The following is a 25,157-nucleotide window of genomic DNA, read 5'->3' as shown; positions in this document are numbered from 1 at the left end:
ATCTGATGTTATACTTGGCATAAGACCTAGACTATGTATATCATTCTTCACAACCTCACCTAGATACGGTTATTTTAAGCTTGTCCCTATCTCTTTTAGCTCCTTCAATCAGAATCAGATCACTCATCCTTATTGGGGTGTCCCCAGGCCTCTGTTGCATATGCCAAACCACCTCAGACGACATTCTCGGGGCTTGTCGTTGATCAAAATAATTCCCACACCAGCTCTATTATGTTCGTTCCTCACTTTATCCTTCCTAGTTTTGCCGCACATCCATCTTAACATCACCATCTTTGTGTAACACATAGCTTCGCTATATATATGGCACTTCTTAATTGCTCAACATTCCGCCCCATACATTATAGTTGGTCAGACAATAGTCCTATAAAACCGAAACAAATCCACAATTATCAGGGTTAGATTTAAGTTAGGCTGTGTGCATAGTAGCCCAAACTATCATCCTTGAGTAGTATAATTCCATTCATATATCTAAGGAGAAAGGTTTCCTCAGTAGCACGGAAAAGGTTTTCTTCAATTCGGCTATTTCTGCTCGTTGGATGGTTGATTTAGGCAATTCTGGGCATTGGATAGATAGGGCATCCTCTTGACTAATTATATGGCAATTTAGAGACTTATCTTAATGCTATTAAAAATAAAAAATAAAAAAAAAAACCGTACCCAATGCGCAAGACTGATTAAATGCCGATTTAGATGCTTTTGTGGTCCAATATTGACCTTAAGATAAATATCATAACTGCTACATTGTTTAATTCATTCTTGGAAAGGCAAGATGCTTTCTCAAGCAGGTAGAACAACTTTGGTTAAGAAAATGTCAGTCAATCTTTATGAAAACATGTCCTGTCAATTCCATTAGCCTCCCTGAAACAATGTGTAATTTTTTAGGTAACAGAGGTAAGAAAATTTTCAGAGCCCACCATTTTTGACAGACCATGACAACATACATAACATATTACTACTGGTTGGCATCAAAGAAAACTTTTCAATTGTTCATGGGATTTGGATTTTGATCTGCCTTGAATTTGGGAAGCATTTTTTATTGAATTTTTGGCTAAACTCAATTGATTCATCTAGGTTATAGGCTTGGGGACAGAACAAGATAGACAATCAAGTTAAACAAGCCCACTTCAGAGTCGAATGTGGGCCCAAATTTGGAACAGAATCAGACTGGACTTCCAACCTGCTTGGGCTCAATTTACCAATCCAGGCCCACTCGATTCCGAGTCTCAAATCTATGGATCAGAGTTATCAGTTGGGAGGTAAGCATCCAGTGATCTAAATAGCATCAAGGTAGAGTGGGAGTAGGTGAAGGAGTGAAAGAAAATGATATGCTCTAAGGTTGAGAATGGCTCCAAAGCATATCCATGTATCCCAAAGAGAGTTTTTCGAGGGGGTCTTTCGAGTTGAGGGTCGAGAGTCGGGGTTTATTGGGCCTTTTCTGTTCATCATTTGTGTTTCCGTTCTTTGAGAACAATTTCAAATGTGTTTTTCCAATTATCAATCATTCCAAAAAGACACAAAATAGGCAGGACATCACATACATGTTCTATTCCAAATTTATTCCCAAAAAACATAAAAACACCAAAAGTATTTCTTTTGAATATTGGTACACATCCCCTTATTGGTACATAATCGGGATCAAGTTAAACGGTCTAATCAGGTTATAATCGGTCTTTAAATGGGCTAATTGGATGAATTAAGCTATAAACTTGCTGTAACAACAGGTCATAAACGAGTTGATCAAGCTATAAATGGGCTAATAGGGCGATAAAAGATTGGTCCTAGTGGGGTGCCCATTGGGCTACAACCAAACATTTTGAATGTCCAACTTATAATCGGTCGTGGCCCGGCACTAGACCACTTATTAACCAGTCAATCCAATTTCGGGCTTTAACTAATCAACCCTAATCTTGTCCAACACTCCAATGCTTCCTGGGTAAGTCTCAAATCAAAGATTTGGAGATTTTATTTCATTCTCTCCTTCTTGAAACTCTTCACAATAAAGTATTTGCTCCTTGCTTACATACCCACCTTAGTGAAATCTATCAAAATAGCTATTGTAGTTTAATCAAATTAAAAAAGCATTTCTTTCAAAAACTAAGTTTCATTCTTTTTGGAACATACATGTTAATGTAGCTTAATTATTTCCTCTGCAATGATTTTTCTCTTAGCTATGGCCATTTTCTTTGAGGATTGGATTCTCCATGGCAATGGGCTTTGCTAGGTTTCGCCTGCAACATTCTTCCATGAACCACGTATATTTTTGCATTGTGGTTGTTTCGATTGTTTTTTTTTTTTTTTTTGCATCATGAATAGTTTCAGTTTCTATATTTTTCAATGCGTATAAAGGCTCAAATGGGTGTATGCCACGTGGGTAAATTATTCAAGCAGTGATCCATCTTTCTTTCTGAGTAATGACCCCCATAGGTGTAGAGCCCCATAAGGTTACCTTGCAATTTGATCTATTGTCACAGCTTAAAAGCATATACTTTACAGTAATTAATTAACTATGATTCTGTTCTAAATGGGTAGGGTAGGGCATGTGGAAAGGCTATCATAAGGTTTCAGGGCTCCCTTATCCTCACCATCAAGCACTGCTCAGAGTCTTTTCTATGGAAAAACTCTTAGCTACTTAGCTTACAACATGAGAGAGAGAGAGAGAGAGAGAGAGAGAGAGAGAGAGAGACTGTGTCAACCCTAATAAGAGATCTAAAGTTTCAAAAGTAAATCCTCTCACCTGCACAGTTTTAAGATAAAGGAGGTATAATCACTTCCATTATAAAAGCACTTTAAAAGATTTGAATCATTAAAGCTTGAGGAATATCTCTAAGTATGATTGTCATGAAATAAAGTTGTTTGGAATAAATCATTTCTATTCACACTTTAGTGAGTGACAAACGTGTATATCAATCCACATTGTCTCACAAAATTAATACCCTCTCCGTACTCATCGACTCCCCCCCATCCCACAAAAAAACTATAGGTTTTCTTCCCATCCACTAGGCCTAGTGAAGTATAATGCTTCACTATTTGCTATACGACAATACATGGATTAGTCCATGTGATAGAGGACTGGACAAGCATCTCATATTTTACAATTTTAGCTTAAAATTAACAGAGAAAATAACGAAAATTACAAGAGATGCCGTTTTGTATTTTTTATTCATCTCCATTTGATGGTATTTTGATAATTATATTAAAATTTTGAATCAGAATTTGAGCAACTTTGCTTGCTTACTTTGGATTAAATTTTGGCCATTGAGAAGTTGAAACTAAAGCTCGTGGGTTTCTCAAAGGTTTAAAAGTTGTTAATAATCAAGGATGGACTAATATTTAAGTATGGAATGTGTCTCAGGAACTGAAGCCTTTTGAATCATCAAGGCTTTGGCGTGCTTTCTCTCTCCCCATAAATATATATTTTTTATTTTTTATTTTTTCTAGTTGGATCTTTACTCACAAACAATTACTTTTTGTAACATTGAGGATAATCGGGTTTGTAATCTCGATCGGGAACAATCTTAATGCTTCTAGTTCTGTAAACAAAAATACCTTTCTTCTTAGTTAATTTATTTCTTTTTTCATCAAAAAGAAAATATTGGCCAAGTCTTCCGTCATATGAATTAACCCATGTTTTGTCAAATGGTAAATAATAAAACGTTTTACTTCGCTAGACATATTGATATTTAAAAAGAAAGAAGGAATTTTGGAGATGTAAAATTCATTTGCCCACTTGGATAGTTGGATTGAGCAATCCAAGATCCAATCATCCGTTATTCTACCCTCAATCTTTAATGGGTTCCTGGTCAAATCCATCTGACCCGACCCAAATCGGCTAATAAGGGATAACCTTCATTAGTTTTACTTGAGCTTTAATTACCCGAGAATAGAAAAAAAGGGTTCAACTTCAGGGGACAAAAAGGGAGAGTCAATGAGTCATTTGGATTCGGGTAAAAGCAGATTCTAGGAAGTGATATGGTGGGGTCCGGGCGTGCGTTGAGCCCGGAGAGATAATGATGAAAATACCACAACATAGATGTGGAATCTTCTCTCTCTTCATCTCTAAGATGGAATGGGTCACTGTTGTTTTCAATTCAAATCAAATCAGAATCGATCGGAATTGCTCAAAAAACAACGCAACAGGGAATGTCGATTTTACAGAAAACAAAAAAATGAAGAAAAATTACACATAAGAAGATTTACATGGTTCATTCCCAAGAAGGAAGACCACATCCACGGCTGATTGGCCAATCGAATCCATTATTTCTGTGATGTAAATACAAAACTGCTCCTACAGAATCCACCCAGTTTGATTCAGACCTGAATCAACATAGAATGAAATACATATCAAATCGAAAACGAAACGGCCCGTCAAAAAATCACTATAACATTTTCTGGACTGAGATCAAACTTCAACAATAATAGGAATCGTCTCCAAGGATCTTCAAAACAGTGTTCAGATCCAAAGATAAGGAAATTTTACGGTTTTTTAGTATGAATTGAACATATTAGATAGGTCAGTATCAAGATCATGATCAAATCATAACCAAATCGACAATCTGATATTCGATTCTTAAAACCGTGGACCCATTGCGTCCTCTTCCTTACCCTTCTCTTAAAACCTCTTAGAACTTGGAAGTTGGTCACCCACTATCACATTTGTTTTTGTTTTTTTTTTGTGTTGCAAGGACCCCCAACCTCTGTGTGAGGGATAAGGGGGGAAATTTTTTTATACTAAACATGCAGTACACATGGATGGAGATAAACACATCTTCTGAATCTAAGGATCAGAATTGGACCAGACAATTATTGATCGAGCCCTCCTTGATAGGGAGTCATCCAAACTGTTAATCTCCCTTGAAGCAAAAGAAAACATACAAGTATCCAAAAAAAAATAGCCAAATAATGGATATCTTCCAAAATGCTCTGCACCTTCAATGATGAAGATGTAACCCCATTGTGTTTCTCCTCTATGTCTAGGAATGATTAGAAAGGGCCACAACCTTAAAAACCAAATAAGAATAATTTTATTGAAGAGAGTTACTTTTTCTTTAATTTGGTGGTGGTTGGATTCTCTTCTTTTCTAGTGCCTTCTCCTCCTACCTGGGTCTTGAAAGTTGTGGTGATGATAATGGTCTTCTGATGGCCATTCCACTAAGATGGCTGAAGTGGGAAATTTGCTTAGATCTCCTATCCCTTCTTAGCCTCTGCTACTTGCCTCCCTAATCAAACTGTACCATAAAGTGAAAAAGTTTTTAATGTTAACCTTATCATTGATCTATAGGAGCATATGAGGTCGAGGGGTCCCTAACAAACTGTAACTAGAGAGGTTACCATTCACTTAATCAGCCAAAAGCCTTTGGTATTTTATATTGAGAGAATAGTCTCCGGTCACCTCCGAGACTTTCTGTCCCCTCATATACCTGTGACTCCCTTCACCCAATGTTTCGAGCTTTTGGGTTGGATATTTATATGGCATCCGAAGGGATTTTTTCCCAGTAGCATCTAGGAGAATAATCCCACATTGATTACCTCTGAGACCTTCTGTCCCCTCATATGCATGTGGAGGGTTTACATTTTCTAGGGATCATAGAACTCTAAGAGAGTAAATTCCTTGAACATTGGGGGATTATAAAACTCTAAAGAGAGGTGAATTCCTTGAACATTGAACTAATGAGTCCCAAAACAATGCTGAGAGCCTTAAAGACTAGGTTAAAACCTTGAATAGGCTTTTAAAAAAGTCCAGCAATGTTTCATATTCCTTGAGCTTTCAACTCTTCCATCATTTAGGAAGTAAGTTAGGTTCTGATATTTTTTCAAAAAACCAGGTTATATGAGTTCTCTGCCAAGTTTAATCACACCAGATTAGGATCCTAATAGGTCTGAATCAAGGTTCATTGTGATGTGTCATTGAGAGATAAGTAAATTTTCAGAAAATTTCTAATGCCCTCATGGAATTTGATAATCAGAACAAGACCAGATGTTGATTAAACTGTTTCAGTCATGATATACTAGTAGAAAGTCGAATTCATGATTAAACCTAAATTAGGGTTCAAATTTCAAAACCCACAATACAAATTAAAGTTACTCATACGAGGAAATGACACTTTTTAAAAATTCACCTCAGGTGAGCTCACTAACAACTAACTCATAATTACAAGAGTCAAATTACCTCCACCCTTCAATCACAAAAGGTTGACCTTTGTACAGTTATAACTGTAAACTAGGGGTTTCAATACATCACAAATGCTAGGTTAACAAGGGAAGTAGTTTCAATCCCAACTTGCAGAACAAGGTAAAAAGGGGACCAAGGTGTGCATCATCACTTCCACTGCCATTAACCTGCTAGGTCATTGATTTTGTTTTAAAAATGGGCCATTGATCCCTTTCTAAGTGGGCATTAACAGAACAACCCAAAGCAGCATTTGAACCAATATCACCTCATAGAAAAGGAAAGATGATAAATATATATTGTCTGGGGTCCCATCTCTTTTTGACCAAAAGTCAAATATATTATTTCTATCTTACTTTGCCTCTTCATGTCCCTCTCTAGTGTCTGTGACTCTCTATGGCACTCAAAACTGTATTTACACACCCACCACCTTCAATTCAATCATTTTTTTTCTTATTTCCTCTCATGTTTCCTCCTTTTAGTCCTTTCCATTTAATTTACCTCTGTTCTAAAGCTTTCCCTCTGCTTTGAAAGAAGAAACACTCACCATAGTAAGCACTCTCTTCAGTCTCCCCAAGTTTCCTTCACTTCTTTGTGCTTGTGTGTGTGTTCTGCAAGTTGGCACCCATGGAGAACCCATTTAACCTTCTCCTTCATGTTGCATTTACACTTCAGTTTGTTATGTTTCCATCTTTCTTGCTTTCAATCTCTGCAGGGGATAATGGTGGTTCTTCGACGATCAAGTCTGATGGAGAAGCTCTTGTTCTATTCAAGAAGATGATTCAGAAAGACCCCAATGGAGTTCTCTCAGGGTGGGATCTGAAAAGAAATCCATGTAACTGGTATGGAGTCACTTGCACTCTTGGACGAGCAACCTCGCTTGATCTTAGCGGGGCTAATCTCGTTGGGGCTATCCCATTCTATCCTTTAGAGTCTCTTGATATGCTATCAGTTCTTAATCTCTCAAGCAATTCATTTACTGTAAATTCTTCTACCTCTTTGCTTAATCTCCCACCTGGTTTAAAACAACTTGATCTATCTTTCAGTGGACTTCTTGGTCTTATTCCTGATGGGTTCTTCTCCAAATACCAGAATCTGGTTTATGTGAATCTAGCCCACAACAATCTAACAGGTTTTATACCCAACAATCTATTAGTGAATTCTGTTAATTTGCAGGTTCTTGACATTTCTTTTAATAATCTAACCGGCACCATTTCTGGTATAAATCTTGAGAATTCCTGTGATAGCTTGTTTCATCTTGATATCTCTGGCAACCAAATTACTGATGTTATTCCTTCATCCCTTTCAAGCTGCATAAATCTTAAGACCTTAAATTTCTCATTCAATCAGTTTACTGGTTGGATACCAACAACATTGGGTGGGCTTACTAGTTTGCAGAGGTTGGATTTCTCTCATAATCATCTCATGGGTTCCATACCATTGGAGTTGGGTGATGCATGTGGCTCACTTATTCAACTTAAGCTTTCCAACAACAACTTCTCAGGTTCAATTCCAACTTCCTTCTCCTCCTGTACTTGGCTACAAGTGCTTGACTTGTCCAATAACAATCTGTCAGGTCCCTTTCCTGATTCTTTCTTCCAAAACCTTGTCTCAATAGAGAGTTTTTTGTTGAGCAATAACTTCATCTCTGGAAACTTTCCTGCTTCCATCTCAAACTGTAAGCGATTAAGAATTGTCGACTTCAGCTCCAACAAGCTTTCTGGTATCATCCCAGCAGATTTATGTCCAGGTTCTGCTTCACTTGAAGAGCTGAGACTCCCTTATAATCTCATCACTGGTGAAATCCCACCGGAGTTGTCACAGTGTTCACAGCTGAAGATCATTGATCTTAGCATTAACAATCTCCATGGCCCTGTTCCCGCACAGCTCGGAAAGCTTGCTAATCTTGAGCAATTGATGGCCTGGTTCAATGGCTTACAAGGGAAAATCCCAGCAGAATTAGGCCAATGTAGGAACCTAAAGAATCTCATTCTAAACAACAATTTCCTCACTGGTGAAATCCCAGTTGAACTGTTCAATTGCAGCAACCTTGAATGGATATCTCTCACTAGCAATGGCATTACCGGTGAGATTCCACGTGAATTTGGGCTCTTGTCAAGGTTGGCTGTTCTGCAACTTGCAAACAACAGCTTGAGTGGCCACATACCAAAAGAGCTGGCGAATTGTAGTAGCTTGGTCTGGTTAGACCTCAACAGTAACAAGCTTACAGGGGAGATCCCTCCTCGACTGGGAAGGCAGCTTGGAGCAAAATCACAGAATGGGATTCTTTCAGGTAACACTTTAGCATTTGTGCGCAATGTGGGGAATTCATGCAAAGGAGTAGGAGGGTTGTTAGAATTCGCAGGAATCAGACCAGAGAGGCTCTCAGAAGTTCCAAAATTGAAGACCTGTGACTTCACAAGGTTATATTCTGGTCCAATCTTGAGCCTGTGGACACATTACCAGACTCTGGAGTATCTTGACCTTTCCTATAATGAGCTTATTGGGAAGATCCCAGAAGAATTTGGGGACATGGGGGCCCTACAAGTGCTGGATTTAGCCCATAACAAGCTCTCTGGAGAGATCCCTGCATCACTTGGACAGCTCAAAAATCTTGGTGTGTTTGATGCATCCCATAACAGGTTGCAAGGGCACATCCCAGATTCATTTTCCAATCTCTCTTTCTTAGTACAAATCGATCTGTCTGACAATGCATTAACAGGCTCAATTCCATCAAGAGGGCAACTGAGTACTCTTCCAGCAAGCCAGTATGCAAACAATCCAGGACTCTGTGGTGTCCCACTACCTCCATGCCCAAACGAAAATGGGGTATCGACAACAAGTCCTATTGTTGATGGTAGTAAGGGAGGAGGACGACCCAAGGCTGCATCATGGGCTAATAGCATTGTCTTAGGAGTTCTTATATCGGTGGTGTCTGTCTGTATTTTGATCATTTGGGCAATTGCTATGCACGCAAGGCGGAAGGAGGCCGAAGAAGTTAAGATGATCAACAGCTTGCAAGACTCCTATGCAGCATGGAAGATAGACAAGGAGAAAGAGCCATTGAGCATCAATGTGGCCACCTTTCAGAGGCAGCTGACGAAGCTCAAGTTCTCGCAGCTCATTGAGGCTACCAATGGCTTCTCAGCTGCCAGCCTAATTGGGTCCGGTGGGTTTGGGGAAGTGTTCAAGGCTACGCTCAAAGATGGTTCAAGTGTGGCAATTAAGAAGCTCATACGCTTGAGCTACCAGGGGGATCGAGAATTCATGGCAGAGATGGAAACTCTAGGAAAAATTAAGCATAGAAACCTTGTTCCTCTGTTGGGTTATTGCAAGATTGGTGAGGAGAGGCTCCTTGTGTATGAATTCATGGAATTTGGAAGCCTTGAAGACATGCTCCATGGAAGGACAAAGACACAAGAAAGACGAATATTAACATGGGAGGAAAGGAAGAAGATTGCAAGAGGAGCAGCAAAAGGGCTATGTTTCCTGCACCACAATTGCATCCCACACATTATACATCGCGACATGAAGTCAAGCAACGTGCTCTTAGACCATGAAATGGAAGCGAGAGTATCAGACTTTGGGATGGCAAGGCTCATAAGCGCACTGGACACGCACCTCAGTGTGAGCTCACTAGCAGGAACACCTGGGTATGTGCCACCCGAGTACTACCAGAGTTTCCGCTGCACTGCCAAAGGGGATGTTTATTCATTTGGTGTTGTCCTGTTAGAAATATTGACAGGTAAAAGGCCAACCGATAAGGAGGATTTTGGCGACACCAATTTGGTGGGTTGGGTGAAGATGATAGTGAGGGAAGGGAAGGGGAAGGAAGTGATCGATCCAGAGCTGATTTCAGTGATTAAGGGAGGCGATGAAGATGAATCTGAGGAGGTTAAAGAGATGATGAGGTACTTGGATATAACAATGCAGTGTGTGGATGATTTTCCTTCCAAAAGGCCCAACATGTTGCAGGTGGTGGCTATGTTGAGGGGAGCTGATACCAGTAGATAGCAAAATGAACAACTATGGTTGAATTCCACCCAGCTTTTGCTTTTATTTATTCTGTTCTTTATTGTTAGAATATTTTTAAGTTGTAAAATTGGTTGTCTATGAGTGTTTCATGTCTCTTGACATCTCTCTTTTTCATTCTAGTCCTAGGCCTTCAAGTGCTCCCTCTGTCTCTCTCCCCCCCCCCCCCCCCCCACACGCCGCCGCCGCCTACCGATCATGCACAAGTGTTGTGTAGTTTGAAACAGAGTGATATGCCACTGTTTCCATGGTTAAGACAAGAAGAGAAATTAGTTGGGGGGGGTGCTTGACAAATATTTCAGAGTACAGACTGATATATAGGTTGGATATAAATAATAATTAGATGAGTTATTCTTTTAGTTGTTTCATTGAACATCTACATGTACCTGTAAACATACTGTTAGGAGAAATGCTACTGGGCAGAAGGATTTTGATTGATCAAGTTTTTGATGGGATCAGATTCTGATTGGCCTAAGTAATCAGATGGTTATGACCATCTCTCTGAAAACAGAGTGTTTGTGGATGAAAATCTGATAACTCTACTGCACTTGGGTATTAGATTTAAGGTTTAACTTTTCCTAACAAATGGATGCATATTACGATAGTATTGTAACAGAATTTTATTAAAGATATAAACAGTCCCTCTATTCCTACTAGTTTGATTAAGAACATATCAATAGAAACCTAACTATAATGACCAAACTACTTTCTGACACTTGTTGCTGTGTAGTACGGATTCATTCTTCATTCTATAAAAAATGTAACCCAATTTTCAACTTCCCATTGATATTTTTTATTCTTCTTTCTAAAATGCCTTTACTTAATCCAGCATTAAACATTACTTTATTGTATAGATTGGTCATTATATTACAATATGCCTTATCCTCTCCCTCTCATTGTGCTTTAATGATGTACAAAGTATAATGATCCATTCATGATACAGTAGCATCACTCGAACGAGTTTTGAATCATATTAATTAATATTGTAAACATATCTACTCCTTAAATCCATAAGCGTACAATACTCGACTTTCTTCACTGCCAAAGTCTATAAAAGTACTACATTCAAGAATTCAACAAACACTCATTTCTCTCCACAGCCCAAAGTCTACAAAAGTACCACATTTGAGAATTGGGTTCTATATTTCTTGTTTCCTCATTACATTTGCTAATATGGATGCTTTATAGCTTGCTTCTTAGTGTTTCAAAACCGTCGAGTTCATTTTTAGAGAGGCAGCTCCAGCATTTTCTGTTCAGGATATGAAAACTTGGTTCCTTAGGAACAGTCAGAGGCCCAGTTGACCTGTGAAGAGATAATAAGTGAGAAAGTCATTGATTAAATGTATAGTTTTTAGTCAGTTTGAGTCAAATCTGATGTTCATTCTACCTGGGATCTTTTGAATATCATTGTCCACATTCATTACTAGAGAGAAAGGGCACTTTTATATTAATTTGATGTGCTAATCATAATAATAATTGTATTGCTTTGTAGTATTGTACCTTTGAGGAAAGAAGGACCTATCAAAGAAAGGCATCGATTGGGCTCTTGGGATCATTTCCTTTCTCGACATCCTAACCTCTTCTTCTTCTATCATCTGATCCAGTTAACATTTCAATGAGATACATTTTAAGCAACATATCCAAGAATACAGGTTAGGAACAAGGTTGGCGATATCTCTTTACCTTTTGCACCCTCTTTTCTAGTTGTTTCTGCTGTTCTAGGAGATACATCTTTCTGGCAACCTACATTTTGGGTGAGAAACATGAAGGAATACTTCCAAATGTATAATGGTTACTTAAAGATACTAAAAATGTCAATGACATTGAAAAGAACTAATCTATCATCAACAGTTACCATATGCATATAATTGAATCCTGGATGCTTGACTGCTCCCAGTTGGGTATGAAGCATGATTTCCAATGGCTTAGTTTGTTCTTTAATGAGAAGTTTCTGCGTAGCCTACATAGGGGCATTAAAAATGTTTTGGATATAAACATATACACAGAGAAGAGAAATAGGCTGTACCAGGTTATATGTTATTTACCTTGAATTTATCATGGATTCTCTCTTCTTGTTGTCCTTCAGACTGTGGAAACATCCATGAGGAAAGGACTAAAAATTAATGAAACTGCTTTGATTTTATTAAAATCTTACCTTTGATTGAAGTTTGAATGACTGTTGGGGTTGAATGCATTTTCTTACTCCTTTAACAGTTGAGTGCAGAGTAGTGAGTGGACTAGTCTTCAAATACTACGGATAAAATAATAATTTTAGTACAACATCTTAGTGCAGGGAAGAGCATTGAAAAAGATAAGACTTCCTTTGAAGGGGGTTGGGGGGGGGGGTGAAGTGCAACAATAGAAACAAGTAGGCACTCATTAGGTTGCTCTATATGAGCCAAATCAGGCCTCAAATTTCCCAGTTTGTGATCTGAGCCCATTGAAGCTTGGGAGGGCACAGCTCAGTAATGAAGAAGAATTGTTAGAATATTGACAAACCAAACAACTTCTTCTACTATAGGTAAGTGCTAGCTACTACTATCACCACTGCTACATCCTCTCGCTTCCAAAGAGCATAGTAAAAAAGAACAAAAGGGATCAAGTTGTTAACCTTTGGAGAAGAAGAATTGTTAGAATTCTCCATATTAAGCTGATGTGGCAAGAAACACACAATGGATTGGATATAAAAAGGGGTGGAGTTATGGAGATTGGTGAATGATGGGTTTTCTTTCTGTTGCCACATTCCAGTTGCTTAGGGTTCTTCATGCCCTGTATCCATCCATCTCATCACATTGGGACCCATCAACACCAAACATTTTGATTAAACCTCCCTCTCATGCAGAGATCTCTGTGACAGTCTCATGGGTTTATTGGAATCTATTGCTGGGTTTAATCAAGCAATAATCCCACCAAACATTCTGATTAAACCTCCCTCTCATGCAGAGATTTCTGTAACAGTCTCATGGGTTTATTGGAATCTATTGCTGGGTTTAATCAAGCAATACTCCCACCACCCTAGTAACTACCCCAACTGTCAGGTCAACTTCCAATAACAACAGGTTGTTAACAAGCCAATCTACAGTCCATCTTCCTTGTTTTGTCAGTTAACTAGCAAAAAACCAATATGGGCAATGAATTGAAGGGGACACCTCGTGGAATAGAAACACAGTCCTAAATAAAGTTTGGTTGTGATTGGAATTAATGAACTACTGGATGGATGCTTGTAACTGAAGTTAGAAGAAATTGTACATGCAACCCTTGAAAACAGATATTTACAGATACACTCTTTTGGTTTTAATTATTTTGTCAACTTACCATTTTAATATTTTGTCAAGTTACCATTTTAAAATTTAGGGAGATATTAGTCACTTGCATCATAGAAGATTTCGTAGTATTATGAGATCAGGATCATCTCCAGGGAGCCCAGCGCCCAGAGGACATCCAGCGGTTGAGCTGTGCCGCACACATCTTGGCGTATGCCTAGGGATGTGTGTGGCACAGCCCAACGGTTGGCAGCACCCTGGGCGTGCTGGGCTCCCTGGAGACAAGTTAAATTCAGTATTATGCACAAATCCCAGCCCATGGGCCTAAAGGATCAGTGAAGAGTTTGGTACCCAAGTGGGAGTAATTGGAGCCCAATTAGTCCAATGTAACCTGCATGGAGCCCTAAGTTTCACCTCATACTCATAGGAAGTAGGATGGAAGACATTATGGTTCTATCTGGTTGCAAGGGGAATTAAAGTGAAGGGAAGTGAAAAATTTTAAACCTAAAAAGAAAGCTTTCGTAATAATTATCCAACATGATTGTATAAATTAGTTAAAAACCCTACCATATTTAATAATGGGATCCAGATCTCCTACGGCCCAGCTGCCCGTAGCAGCTTGTGCGACGTGACAGGGCCACGTGTGCAATGACCGCCTTACCCCCGCTCGGGCAAGGCACTGGGCAGGGGGTAAGGCGGTCATTGCGCATGCGGCCCAGTTTGCATCGCATAGGATGGGCAGCTGGGCCGTAGACGATCTGCATTGTTAATAATGATGTTTTTAGATACAATTTTTATTTTACTTTTCAAATTCAAGGGTTTAGATGCTGTGAATTTTTATAACCAAATATGAAATGATATGAAAATAATATCATTGTAGATCCGCTCTCTATGAAGTGGGAGTAAGGTTGCATACATGATGTCCCTCCCTAGACTCCGCAGTGGCGGGAGCCTCGTGCACTAGGTATGCCCCTTCTTTTATCAACGTAGACCCGGCATTTTAGTTCACAACCATTGGGCAGACTTAAAGTTCATTCCTTAGTGAAGCCCTTGTACTAAAATGAGAATGGTAAAAGAACTAACCAAATTTTGTAGAAACTGTTTTGGCCACTGTTATCAAATCCAATTATTTAGTGTAGGCTTGCCCAAATCAGGGCCTACTAAACTCTCAGAGGCATGGGCCCATGTTGCAAAAAGATTGGGCTAAGGCTTGGTTCGTTATGGGGCCTTGCACAGTCCCACTCCCTCCCTTCTCTACTTTTTTTTCTCCTAATTTTCAGTTTTGCCATATGAATTTTTTCCCTGAATTGTTCAAAATGGAATTTTTAAAAAATCAAATAAACCCAAAAAATTAAAAAGGATGAAGAAGAAGGGTGGATTAGGGTTAAGCTTTGGCTACAATTCCTGGACCAAGGTTAAAAAAGAACCTGGCCCCATTTGCGTATGAAGTCTTGAATCCCTTGGATACTAGAAGTCTAGCCTGGCCCATGGATGGATGCGGTTGGATCCATGTGATAGAATACCTTACATCCATCTCGCAAGTCAAAAAAAAAAATTTTTTTGGTATGATCACAGGTCACATTTCAAGCAAACATAGGAAAAAGATGAATTGTAGAAGAGCTACTTGTATAATTTTGCAAAGAACCTTTTGATTATAATTTTTTTTGGGTAGTAAAAGGGGATTAGGAAGATACAAGAGGGGGGGGGGGGGCGCTACTTGAGGAAATAGGGGGTCTCGAAACCGAGACCTCTCGCTGGACTAGGCTCAACTACACTAGCAGTTGTCCTCTTTTTGCCTATTATCTTTTAATGTTAATGTTCTCTGCGGGGGAGCCTGACCCTTACGTGTACGCAAGGGCCAATGAATGCACATTGGCATCATGGGAGTGAGATTTCTGCCATTCATAGATTCTGGGCGATAATTTTGCCCCCTCTGCGTCTAAGTGTGGTAACTTCCTTCCAATCTTTTTATCTTCACCATAAGAATTGGTTCTTGGATAGTTCTTGTAAGAAGGGCTTTTGATATGGCCCTAATATTTGTCACTTGGTAAGTCAAATGGAATCCAAATTTCGACAAATAATTCTCTAATCTCTTGCTCATTTTTTAAGTTTAAACTCAAATAGAATTGATCAAACGGGGCAAGTGGAAAATTAAAGCTTTGACTTAAAAATTGAACATCTAAAAAATGGTTAAAGGACGACACAAAGTTCTAGGATGAATGCACTACATAGGGGTGTATGATTAGATTTGAATGTGTCACACATTGTAATCAAGGCCAAACCCTATATATCTTGTAGGAGGGTTCATCATTACTTTTCCATATGGCACAACCAAAACTAAAGAACTATGAGGACTAGGTCTAGGTGACCTCCTTGTAATATTTACTCGTTCACCTACTCTCTACAAACTGTGTTAAAAGTTGTCCTTCTCATTGAGACATTTTATCGAACATTTGGTTATTCTTGAGTGACCATACGTAAACGGTCATAACTATTTCATTCAGAGGCAAAGTTAGTTGTATTAGGAAGATGACTCGATGCTCTACAAAAAAGTAATTTCAGTGTAAATGTATACGGCAGCAGTTTTCTGTCTACATTCTCATGTGTTGTCATGTGTGTATCTCTCTCTTCCTCAAAACAAAGGGATAGATGTGTCTTTTCATATGGGGAGGAGAGAGATAAACTCATGGGAGTGTTAGACCTGACTTTCGGACAAAGTTTTTTTTCCTAAATATATATTTCATTATAGAAGAAAGTTTTTCTTCACCACACCATCCTATAGGGTTCACAAACCCTTATAGGGTTTTAATATGTTCTCCCAAAATACTCTCTCGAACACATCCAAAGTCTCGCAGTGAGTGAGTTCCCATTCACCGTGGTTCAAGGAAAACTCGGTCCTTCATTTTATTTATCAATTTAAAAAAAAAACCTGAAAAATTAACCCATGTTTGGTACGCATGGCCTCACCTATCCACCATTAATACGCACATGGTTTTAAGTATCAGTATCATATCGCCCGTATAAGGCGATACATATCGATTTTGCTAGTCGTCGATATCGATACCATATCGATAATACGATACAGACAAGAGATAAAATGATCAAAAAACTCATTTTTTTAAATAATTTGGTCTAATATCGTATCGATATCGTATTGATTTTGTGTATTACCGATACCCACTTCAATACGCACTGTTTTTTAGATCTAGGGAGTCTTTCGTTGGAAGGAGAGAAACATGATCACTACAAAGACCTCAAGGTGGTTGGAAAACCCAATATTTCACCTACAAACAGTGGCACTTGCAGTAGGTAAGACAAACAGGACCTACTACTGTTACAGTGTAACTAACGGTACTCCATTTTTTTTTGTCCACTTAATACATTGAAGTGTTTGAAGGCAATTGCCAGGAGCCTTCAATTGTCCCGTCAATGTTCAATCAGATCAGCAACACCCACCTCCTCTGCCAAAAATGAACCATGATTTCTAATCAATTTAGGGTTTCTGACTTGACCTTTGAGTTCGTCATCCAATCTTATCACTATTCACTACTCTATCTCTCATTTTTTTTTTCAGATATGTCCTATCCTTTCATACTTTACCCTTAAAATCTGGGTCCTATATCCTTAAATCTTAAATGGGGTTCTCTGTCATCTGATGAGATGATATGACTGTACCTTCCACTGTTACATAGCCCTTCCTTCTGAAAACATCTTTCCACCCATATGACTTCTACTACCCTTCTTAATTGCTTTAAAAGATAAAGATTTTTTTTTTTTTGAGAGAGCGGGGAAGGGGAGGGAAGAGGGGGGGGGGGGGGGGGAAGGAGGATGGGTAGTAGTAAGGGTGTCAATCGGGCGGTTTGGATTCGGTTCAATTTTTTCATTTTGATTCAAGCTGGGTTTGGATCAGTTCAGTTTAAAAAACCAGGTAACTTTATTGTAATCGAAGTTGTGAATTAATAAGTTGTAAATTTACTTTCTTACTTCTATCAAAAACTTTACTTTTTTGCTCTTTTAAGGCGACACATTTTTTTTTTCTCTCAACAACGGTAAAACTTATCATTTCACATTAGTACAATATTAAATAACTTTTAACTTTTTGAAGACATTTTCTTACTGTTACATTAAATTACAGAGAATAAGGCAAAGCGAAATTAAATGAAAATTACAATTTCTTAGTTCACCACTTTAGTGACAAGTTGCACCCTCAGGCTATGTTTAAAAGCCAAGAAAATAAAATAAAAACTTTTTAAAAAAAATTGAATTTGACGAGAGAGTTAGACACATGAATCAATAATTGTATCAGTATGTTCCCCCCCCCCCCCCACCCCTTTTCTTTCATTTTCTTAGTGAGCAAGATATTATGATATTTATTGTCTTCTTAGGATTATTTTATGACCTTGGAACCAAATTGGTTGCCATAGCCCATAAGTAATATTGTATAGAAGAAGCCATTTATTTATAATACATACATAGTTATTGAAATTATTTAATATTCCTATCAAAACATGTACTATAATTTTGGGAATGTAATATAGCACCCCAAAATATTTCTCAATAGTATGACATGAATTTCGATGTCCTATAGTAAGCTAGTGATTAAGCAATTCATGGAGAAGAGTTAATTATTTCAAGTTATTTCCATATTAAACCTTAATTATTAAAGGGTTGGCCATATAAGAAGTTACCAGCTTGCATTTAGAATTGTGACAACTTTATATATCAAATTACTCCGATTGGCTTTGATTATGGAACATTAATGCATATGGGCACACTCAAGAATAAATGGCTAAGGACATTCTATAAATCAACTTATTTCTATTTTTATGCTATGGAAAGTACCTTCCCCCCCCCCCCCCCCACAAACCTGTTTTTAACCCCATTACCCTAATTATGAATAGGGATGAGTTTGTTTTTCCTCCCTACATGAGCAGCTAGAGAGATAACTCTACATAGGCATCCTTAGAGAACTTTCATCTCACACATGACAAATAAATTGGCAATTAATGTTATGTGTTTTTGGTAAGTTTCAGTGCAAAAGCATTAGACCATATTACACAATCTTGTAGTTAATTGTAAACATTTAGGTTGTTAAGATATTTAATACATGTTTTTGGGTGCATAAGACATTATATTTGTCATATTTAAACCATATGCCCATATATAAAAATAAAAAAACTCCATCATTTATTGTACAACTCCATTTATCTAAACTTGATTTTAACACATTGCCTTACTTATATATTGGGATAAAGTTCTCTGCACTGGGGACACAGGATGCGCCCAGACACATGGGGGTGGACGAAATGATCGGCTTGCCCCCTGGATGACCCAAACTTCGCCCATGTCTCGCCCCATTTGTCTGGGCGCAACCTGTGCCCAGATGCGCTCTTGGATAGAGAAAGTGCATCCTTATATATTATTATTAATTAATTTACTTCACTCTCAGGCTTTCTACTTTATAAGGAAGCCAAACATCACAAAAGAAGCTAAACTTTAGCTTACTTTCCACTTCCCTCACCTTTTAGACCACCAAAACAAGCCTAATGGAATTTCATAAATATATATATATATATATAGAAATTATAATAGCAGACTCCAATTAGATTTTATAAGAAATTAATGTTTTTTGGGATCATGTTAGTGCTAAATAATCCACACTAAAAGAAGATTCAAAGTTAGTTTTATATTATGATTGAAAGCTCTCTTAACCAATCCTCAATTACTAATTAATACTAATCCATGGTGCTTGTTTGAGCCCATAAAGAGTGTGATACATTTTTCATACTTAATTAGATCGTTTATGATTGGTGGAATTCATGAGAAAAGGTCTAAGACCACGTACGTCTTTTGCTTAGTGATTGCTACAAGAGGAACATTAACTTTTACTTAATAGACTTAGTTTTGCATGGCATCTTGAAAAATTTTAGTCAATCCCTAGTTAGTGATTATGAGCTATCAAAGTCTTCACCTTTGATTATGAAAATGCTTTTTATTATCCAATATGCCATCCTTCCCTATCATTGATTATTCTCTCTTTACTTTTAGCTTATCGAACCACATATTCCCATGATTATGATTAAGCTTAATTACAATCAAATATATCAAGATTCTTAATATAAATATCACTCAAATCTAAGGCTTTATAATGTATTTTCCATAAGGGAAAAAGAACCCTAAAAGGAAGTGTTGCTCTGTGCTTAGACATGGAGAAACATAAAATTACCGCCTTCTACCCATGAAAGGCAAAAATTCCATTCCTGTTCATGTCTGCACATGCTCTCATTGGCCCTCGCACTGGTATAAGGGCCACACTGCCTTTCAGGGAACCCTCTCCCTTTCAATAATTACTATATGAGAGAATGCATCACATATATAAAATCGGAAAGAGAACGTTGCATGGTCGTGTGCGTAAAATGACCACCACACCTTCAGGGATTTTCTCCTTTTCATGGGTACGCAACGATCATTTTATGCGACCGTGTGTCTAGGCATTGAAACCGCACACCACATGCGACAAAGTAGCATTCTTTCTCCCATATAAAATAGATCAAATAGGAGAAGGCCATAGATAATACGTCCCTCTTATAAACACATGGAGGGATGATGGCATTACCAGTATAGCTGACCCATTTGTTAAGTTACCCTTTAAACTTGAGATACATGGCTTAGCCCATTTTGCATTATTTTCCTCCTAGGTCCCCATCAACATCCCATGTTGAGTTAATTAAGTCTTAAAAGAAGCATTATGATTAATTGAGAACTCATTAAGAGTAGGGACAGGGATGGATCCGGCTTCTCTCTAGGGAGCTCACACCTAGGGAGTGCCCAAGGGGCATCCAAGGGTTGGGTTGTGCCGCACACATCTCGGTGCATGCCTAGGAATGTGTATGCAGCACAACCCAACTGCTGGATGCCCTCTGGGCATGTTGGGCTCCCTGAAAAAGAGCTCAATCCGAGAGGGGTGATCTATATTCTACACCCGGCCCACACGTATTGGTATCTCTCATGTCAAGTCATTGGTCGCATGGGAGGAAAACGATTGTAAGAGTGCATGTACTACGTACGATGTGATGTGTATTCTAGTTTCGCTCTGTATAAGGTGTTCTACTCAATATCTTGAAATTTCATAACCTATTTGGATGGTTGGACCACATGACCTGACCTGACCTGACCTGACCTAGTGTCCATGGTCTTGCTCAGACCTAGTTGCCCCACGAATGGGTCTGTCTTTATTTATTCTTGAAAAAGTTTGAAATTCCTTTTCTATACCATAAAATTTGTTATTCCTAATAGTTTTTGGAAATAAATTTAAGTCTCATGATAAGAAAAGTCTTTTTGATAAATTATATTTTCACAAAAAATTATTAATTAGTAATTAGTAAATTTTTTTTGGAAAAAAGATCTTTGTATGGGAGTCTGGCCTACTTCAGCTATCTTTCTCCTCCCACATGAAAAGACACCTATGTCCTATTATTTTGAGGAGGAGAGAGATAGACACATGGGAGTGCTGACGTAAGCCACATTTCTGGACAGAAAACTGCTTTCCTAAATTTTTTTGTAGAAATAAATTTATTCATGTTTACCAAAAAAAAAAAAATGTATTCATTCAAATGTATTGAACTCATAGTTGTCAAGATACGTGATTCCATCACATACATGAACGGTTCACAGTCGTTCCAATAGAATCCAATCTGTGAAAATGTTCCATCTGAACGACTGTGAGTCATTCACGTACATGAACATTTACCCTCCTCAGACTGAAATTAAACCAATTTGTCAGTACACATTACCGACAAGACCTTCCTAGATATGGACTAATATTTAGTGGCCATAAAAAAGGCAGAAAATTGATTCATCCAAAAAAAATTTAAAAGCCTTCCTCTTTAAATAGAATATTAATTGACCATTTTAATATGGAATTAAATTCTGTCACTAAAGACAGCTAGTTGTGATGATTGCTCCTTACACAGTAAATACGCAACAACACCAATAATAACACTAACAGTAAAAATTAATTGGTTTCCCACATTATGGTTTAATAACCGGTTCACCCAACCAACCCTAGGCCCCCCGATTCAATTCTTTCTTAAGAGGATGAATTGTCTATTTACCAGACTACCCTTACCAATGCATTGAAATATTGAGGACCCCATGAAATCCGGTTGGGGTGACCCATTTAGAAAACCGGCTTCCTAGAAGTACTGAGCCTAGAAAAACCTGTAATGTGGTATCATCAGGATAAAGGTAAACCAGTGAAGGCCCAGAGGATAAAGGGAAGGTAGGTGTACAAGTTAACAAGTGGTCCCAGAATAGCAAAGAAAAGGAAACTGTGTTTTCCTTCTAAGCCCTTCGTTTCTCTCTTTTGCTTTGGATTAAGTTGTGAATGGAAAATGATAAAATGAGTTAAAGGGTCCCCACACGTAATTCTATGTTTCAAACATCACCTTAACTGAAATCCTTCATGGTCTCTGCATAAGTAGAAAAGATGCTGTGCCCTTCTCTGCTATGGCTCCTGATTCTGATGAAGAAGAGAGAGAGAGAGAGAGAGAGAGGGACTGTTTGGTGATCACTCAACTCTTACAGTGTAAGTAAGTTGAGAGAGTTGAGAGAGACAAGAGAGAAATATTTTGTCATTAAGTCTTACAAACCTTGGCACTGAAAAACATGGCATCTCATAAGCATTTAATAAGAAAAAGAGGAAACAAATGTATATGAAAAGGACTTTGTTTATCATAGATTTTTGTTATCTTCTGTGTCCTTCCCTTTCCTCCCTATTTTTTTCTTTTTTTCTTTTTTTCGTTTTTTCTTTCTATCTCACCCTCTTTGTCTTCTTATAATTCTTTTGTTTAGATGGCAAGAAGGAAACAAAGAAAATTAACTCAAAAAGAACCAGCTTTGAAGTTAATGGAGAAGCACCCATTAAAGAAGGATGGGTTGTAGAGAAAACCCATATTGTAGAATGGCTTGAAATGAATCAAAAAAAATCACCAAAATAACCAGACAATTCAAGTGTAAGAAAAAGATAGTTGCATTTTTTTTGCCTTCTTTTTTTCCCTTAGGAAAATACAAAGTTGATTTTCATGAAAATATCTAACCAAAACAAGAAAAAAAAGGTTAACCCATCATAGTAGTCTTCCTTTTGTTTCCTTAGAATAAATGAAAAAATAACAAAAACAAACACAACACCCTCAAAAGATTACAATAAATACTCACTTAATCAACATCACCAACATATAATTACAACACTCACTTGGGTATTATACTAAGAGAGAGAGAGAGAGACAAAGAAGGGTTAATTAAGTTTTGGAGATATTGGCTTGATGGGTTCTATTATCATTCTCTCCTTCACCTTCTGTAATAGCTGAGGACATGTAACTGACAACAAGAGAGTTCTCATCTGGTGGAGCTCCCAAGTTGGTGGCTTGAAATTGTTGCTTACATGCTTGACAAGTGATTTGTAGAATGGTAGAGTTGATTTGCTTTGTTGCTTGTTCTTTCAGAATCTGAGCCTTATCAAGTTCACTCTGAGCTTGTTGTCTAATTCTCTTAGCATTTGTAAATTCTTGCTCAGCCAATTCAATTTGTCTCTTAGCTTGAAGTCTTGCTTCTTCTGCAAATGCCTTCTCAGTCATTGCAAGCCTCAGTTGCTCTCTTGCTTGTTCTTTTAGCCTTAAAGCCATTAAACCTGGTTGTTCTTCCACAGCATTCTTGTCCCTGGGAGAGGAGATTCTTCCACCAACTTTATTTGAACTGAACTGGTTTGCTTCATTCTTCTCACCATGATCACATGACCCAATTGAAAGTTGAAGTTGTGTTGCATGATTTTCATCTGAATTAGGTGAAACCATTACATCTGTGGTGTTTGAGAGTGGATTTGATGATGGCAAGAGCTGAAGTTCTAAATTATTTTGTTCAGCTCTTAAGAAAATAGGCTCCCCCATTGGTTTAGGTAATCTTAAACCTGGCCAAGGAGCTGTGCTGAAGTTGGTATCACTTGATGGGCTCGGACTCGATGCCGTTCGAGATAAACACGCCGGTTGCAGCGTCTGCAATTCAGTTCGGAGATGGCTTGCATTGCAAGAATCTTGGTGTTCAATAAAACTCTCCACCCTAATAAGAAAAAAAGAGAAGTTTCAACCCAAACCCATTAGTTTGTGTTGTAGCTAAAGGTCAGCAAAAGAATATATTAAAGCAACGCGGATAAAATATAAGATTAACGTCTAAGCATACCCAGATGGAAAGAAAACCTTCGATATTACCATCAGCAGAGCAAAACACAAACTTAAAGACCCAAACCCACTAGCTTAAATTTGGTTTAATTGGGTATTTTGATTCAAATTTATAGAAGAAATGTGGAACAACAATCATATTCTTACTTTGAAGTACTTAAAAGGTTGGGGGGAGATACCTTGAAGTACTTAAAAGGAGAGGATGTAAGAGAAAACTAATAAAAAAATAGATAAACAAGATAGAAGAAAATACCCAATAAATAGAGCTTTTTGGAGGGCTGTAGTGTTCAATCAAACAAACAAGAAATGATAACTAAACCAATGGAGATTATTGGTCTTGGGAAGTGTGGCTCCAGTGTGATTGAAGTATTGCATAGTTGAGAATTAAACTTGTTTGGTCTTCCAATCTTCCCTTCCCATGTGATGTGATCCATGAACTTTGATCTTGGCTTGGGTAGTTGGTTTTGAATTAAATTCCCAACTTATACATATATATGGAAAGGTGAAGAAAACCAGGTAAAAGAGAGAGAGAGAGATATTGCTTTAAGTTTATGGGTATTGATCATTGATAACTGATAATGATGATTTTAAAGAACCCACCAACAAAGAAATCAATGGCAGATTTAATCTCTCTATCAATAAAATTCTCTTCTTCGCTCATTTATTATTGCCTTATAAGGTGATGAATAAGGATTTAATAATAAAAATAAAAAAAAACCCAAACCGTAAAATCAATCAAAATTCAAAATTCCCCTTTCAAGAGAGAGAGAGAGAGAGAAAGAAAGAGAACCTGGAGAAAACACGGCCACAGTCACAAGAATGGCCTCTAGTGCCACAAGTCTTGAGATGGGCTTTGTAATCAGATTGAACAGCATAGCCTTTAGAGCATTTCTCACAAACCCATTGCTTGTGATTACTATGTTTCCTTCTGAAATGTTTCTTTATACCAACTAGATCCCCAAGCGCGTGACAAGGGTTGTGGTGAAGACAACTAGGCTCTGGGCATACAAACACGCGCTTTCTCACTTCTGGAGTTTCCCTCTTGAGAAGTTTCCATGGCACCTTATGCCTTCTTCTGTGCATCTGAAGGTTTTGGTCTCTTTGAAATCCTTGGTTACAGATCTCACAAACATAACGGTCTGATTCAAGTAAAGTTTTGGGAGAGAGAGATACCACCTCTGCATCAGGATCTAAAAAAAAAACCCACAAAATTTAGTCAAATCATCAAAAACCCACATGACCCAATTCATTAAAAGAAAGAAAATTAGAATTATGGGTACCTGGAGTTCCTGCTGGTCTTCTCTTCCTCTTACTGTTGCTATTCCCATTCACTAAACAAGTAAATGGTTCAGAAGAAGAAGAAGGAACACTCGGAGAGGAAGAGTTGTTGTTGTTGTTGCTGTTGCCTGACATAGAGAGAGCAAAATTTTACTTTTTTTTCTT

General features: G+C 38.0%; 3 protein-coding genes across 4 annotated transcripts; 1 reads left to right on the top strand and 2 right to left on the bottom strand.

Annotated features, from left to right (window-relative positions):
• Positions 1-2,680: 2,680 nt before the first annotated feature.
• LOC122645695 (zinc finger protein SHOOT GRAVITROPISM 5-like) lies at positions 2,681-25,157 on the bottom strand. Of its 2 annotated transcripts, XM_043839027.1 has the most exons (4): positions 24,995-25,157; positions 24,505-24,904; positions 22,752-23,595; positions 2,681-2,704 (listed from the first exon to the last, which is right to left on the bottom strand). In XM_043839027.1, exons 1-3 carry the CDS (start codon positions 25,125-25,127, stop codon positions 22,782-22,784), a joined length of 1,347 nt encoding a protein of 448 aa, XP_043694962.1. In that variant the 5' UTR covers positions 25,128-25,157; the 3' UTR covers positions 2,681-2,704; positions 22,752-22,781. The 2 variants fall into 2 exon arrangements, with proteins under 2 accessions (XP_043694962.1, XP_043694961.1); XM_043839026.1 differs by lacking the exon at positions 2,681-2,704 and having other exon boundaries at positions 22,488-23,595.
• On the top strand, positions 6,694-10,332 carry LOC122645693 (serine/threonine-protein kinase BRI1-like 2). The gene has a single exon (XM_043839023.1). It carries the CDS (start codon positions 6,815-6,817, stop codon positions 10,199-10,201), a length of 3,387 nt encoding a protein of 1,128 aa, XP_043694958.1. The 5' UTR covers positions 6,694-6,814; the 3' UTR covers positions 10,202-10,332.
• Positions 11,168-12,927, bottom strand: LOC122645697 (protein TPX2-like). Its single transcript, XM_043839028.1, has 6 exons — positions 12,831-12,927; positions 12,265-12,470; positions 12,075-12,179; positions 11,903-11,962; positions 11,720-11,814; positions 11,168-11,522 (listed from the first exon to the last, which is right to left on the bottom strand). Exons 2-6 carry the CDS (start codon positions 12,316-12,318, stop codon positions 11,402-11,404), a joined length of 435 nt encoding a protein of 144 aa, XP_043694963.1. The 5' UTR covers positions 12,319-12,470; positions 12,831-12,927; the 3' UTR covers positions 11,168-11,401.

This window comes from Telopea speciosissima, chromosome 11 (assembly GCF_018873765.1).
Source record: "Telopea speciosissima isolate NSW1024214 ecotype Mountain lineage chromosome 11, Tspe_v1, whole genome shotgun sequence".
Taxonomy (NCBI): Eukaryota; Viridiplantae; Streptophyta; class Magnoliopsida; order Proteales; family Proteaceae; genus Telopea; species Telopea speciosissima.
This window is presented reverse-complemented; position numbering and strand designations above follow the sequence as displayed.

What these genes read in the sequence shown, in the direction of transcription:
- LOC122645697 (XM_043839028.1), bottom strand. Translation starts at nt 12,318, where the DNA reads ATGTTTCCACAGTCTGAAGGACAACAAGAAGAGAGAATCCATGATAAA. An exon ending in GAATCCATGATAAATTCAAG is followed by an intron (nt 12,180 to 12,264) that starts GTAAATAACATA and finishes GCCCCTATGTAG; the next exon opens with GCTACGCAGAAACTTCTCAT. An exon ending in GATTCAATTATATGCATATG is followed by an intron (nt 11,963 to 12,074) that starts GTAACTGTTGAT and finishes CCCAAAATGTAG; the next exon opens with GTTGCCAGAAAGATGTATCT.
- LOC122645693 (XM_043839023.1), top strand. Translation starts at nt 6,815, where the DNA reads ATGGAGAACCCATTTAACCTTCTCCTTCATGTTGCATTTACACTTCAG.
- LOC122645695 (XM_043839027.1), bottom strand. Translation starts at nt 25,127, where the DNA reads ATGTCAGGCAACAGCAACAACAACAACAACTCTTCCTCTCCGAGTGTT. An exon ending in AAGACCAGCAGGAACTCCAG is followed by an intron (nt 24,905 to 24,994) that starts GTACCCATAATT and finishes TTTTTTTTTTAG; the next exon opens with ATCCTGATGCAGAGGTGGTA. An exon ending in TGTGGCCGTGTTTTCTCCAG is followed by an intron (nt 23,596 to 24,504) that starts GTTCTCTTTCTT and finishes TTTTCTTATTAG; the next exon opens with GGTGGAGAGTTTTATTGAAC.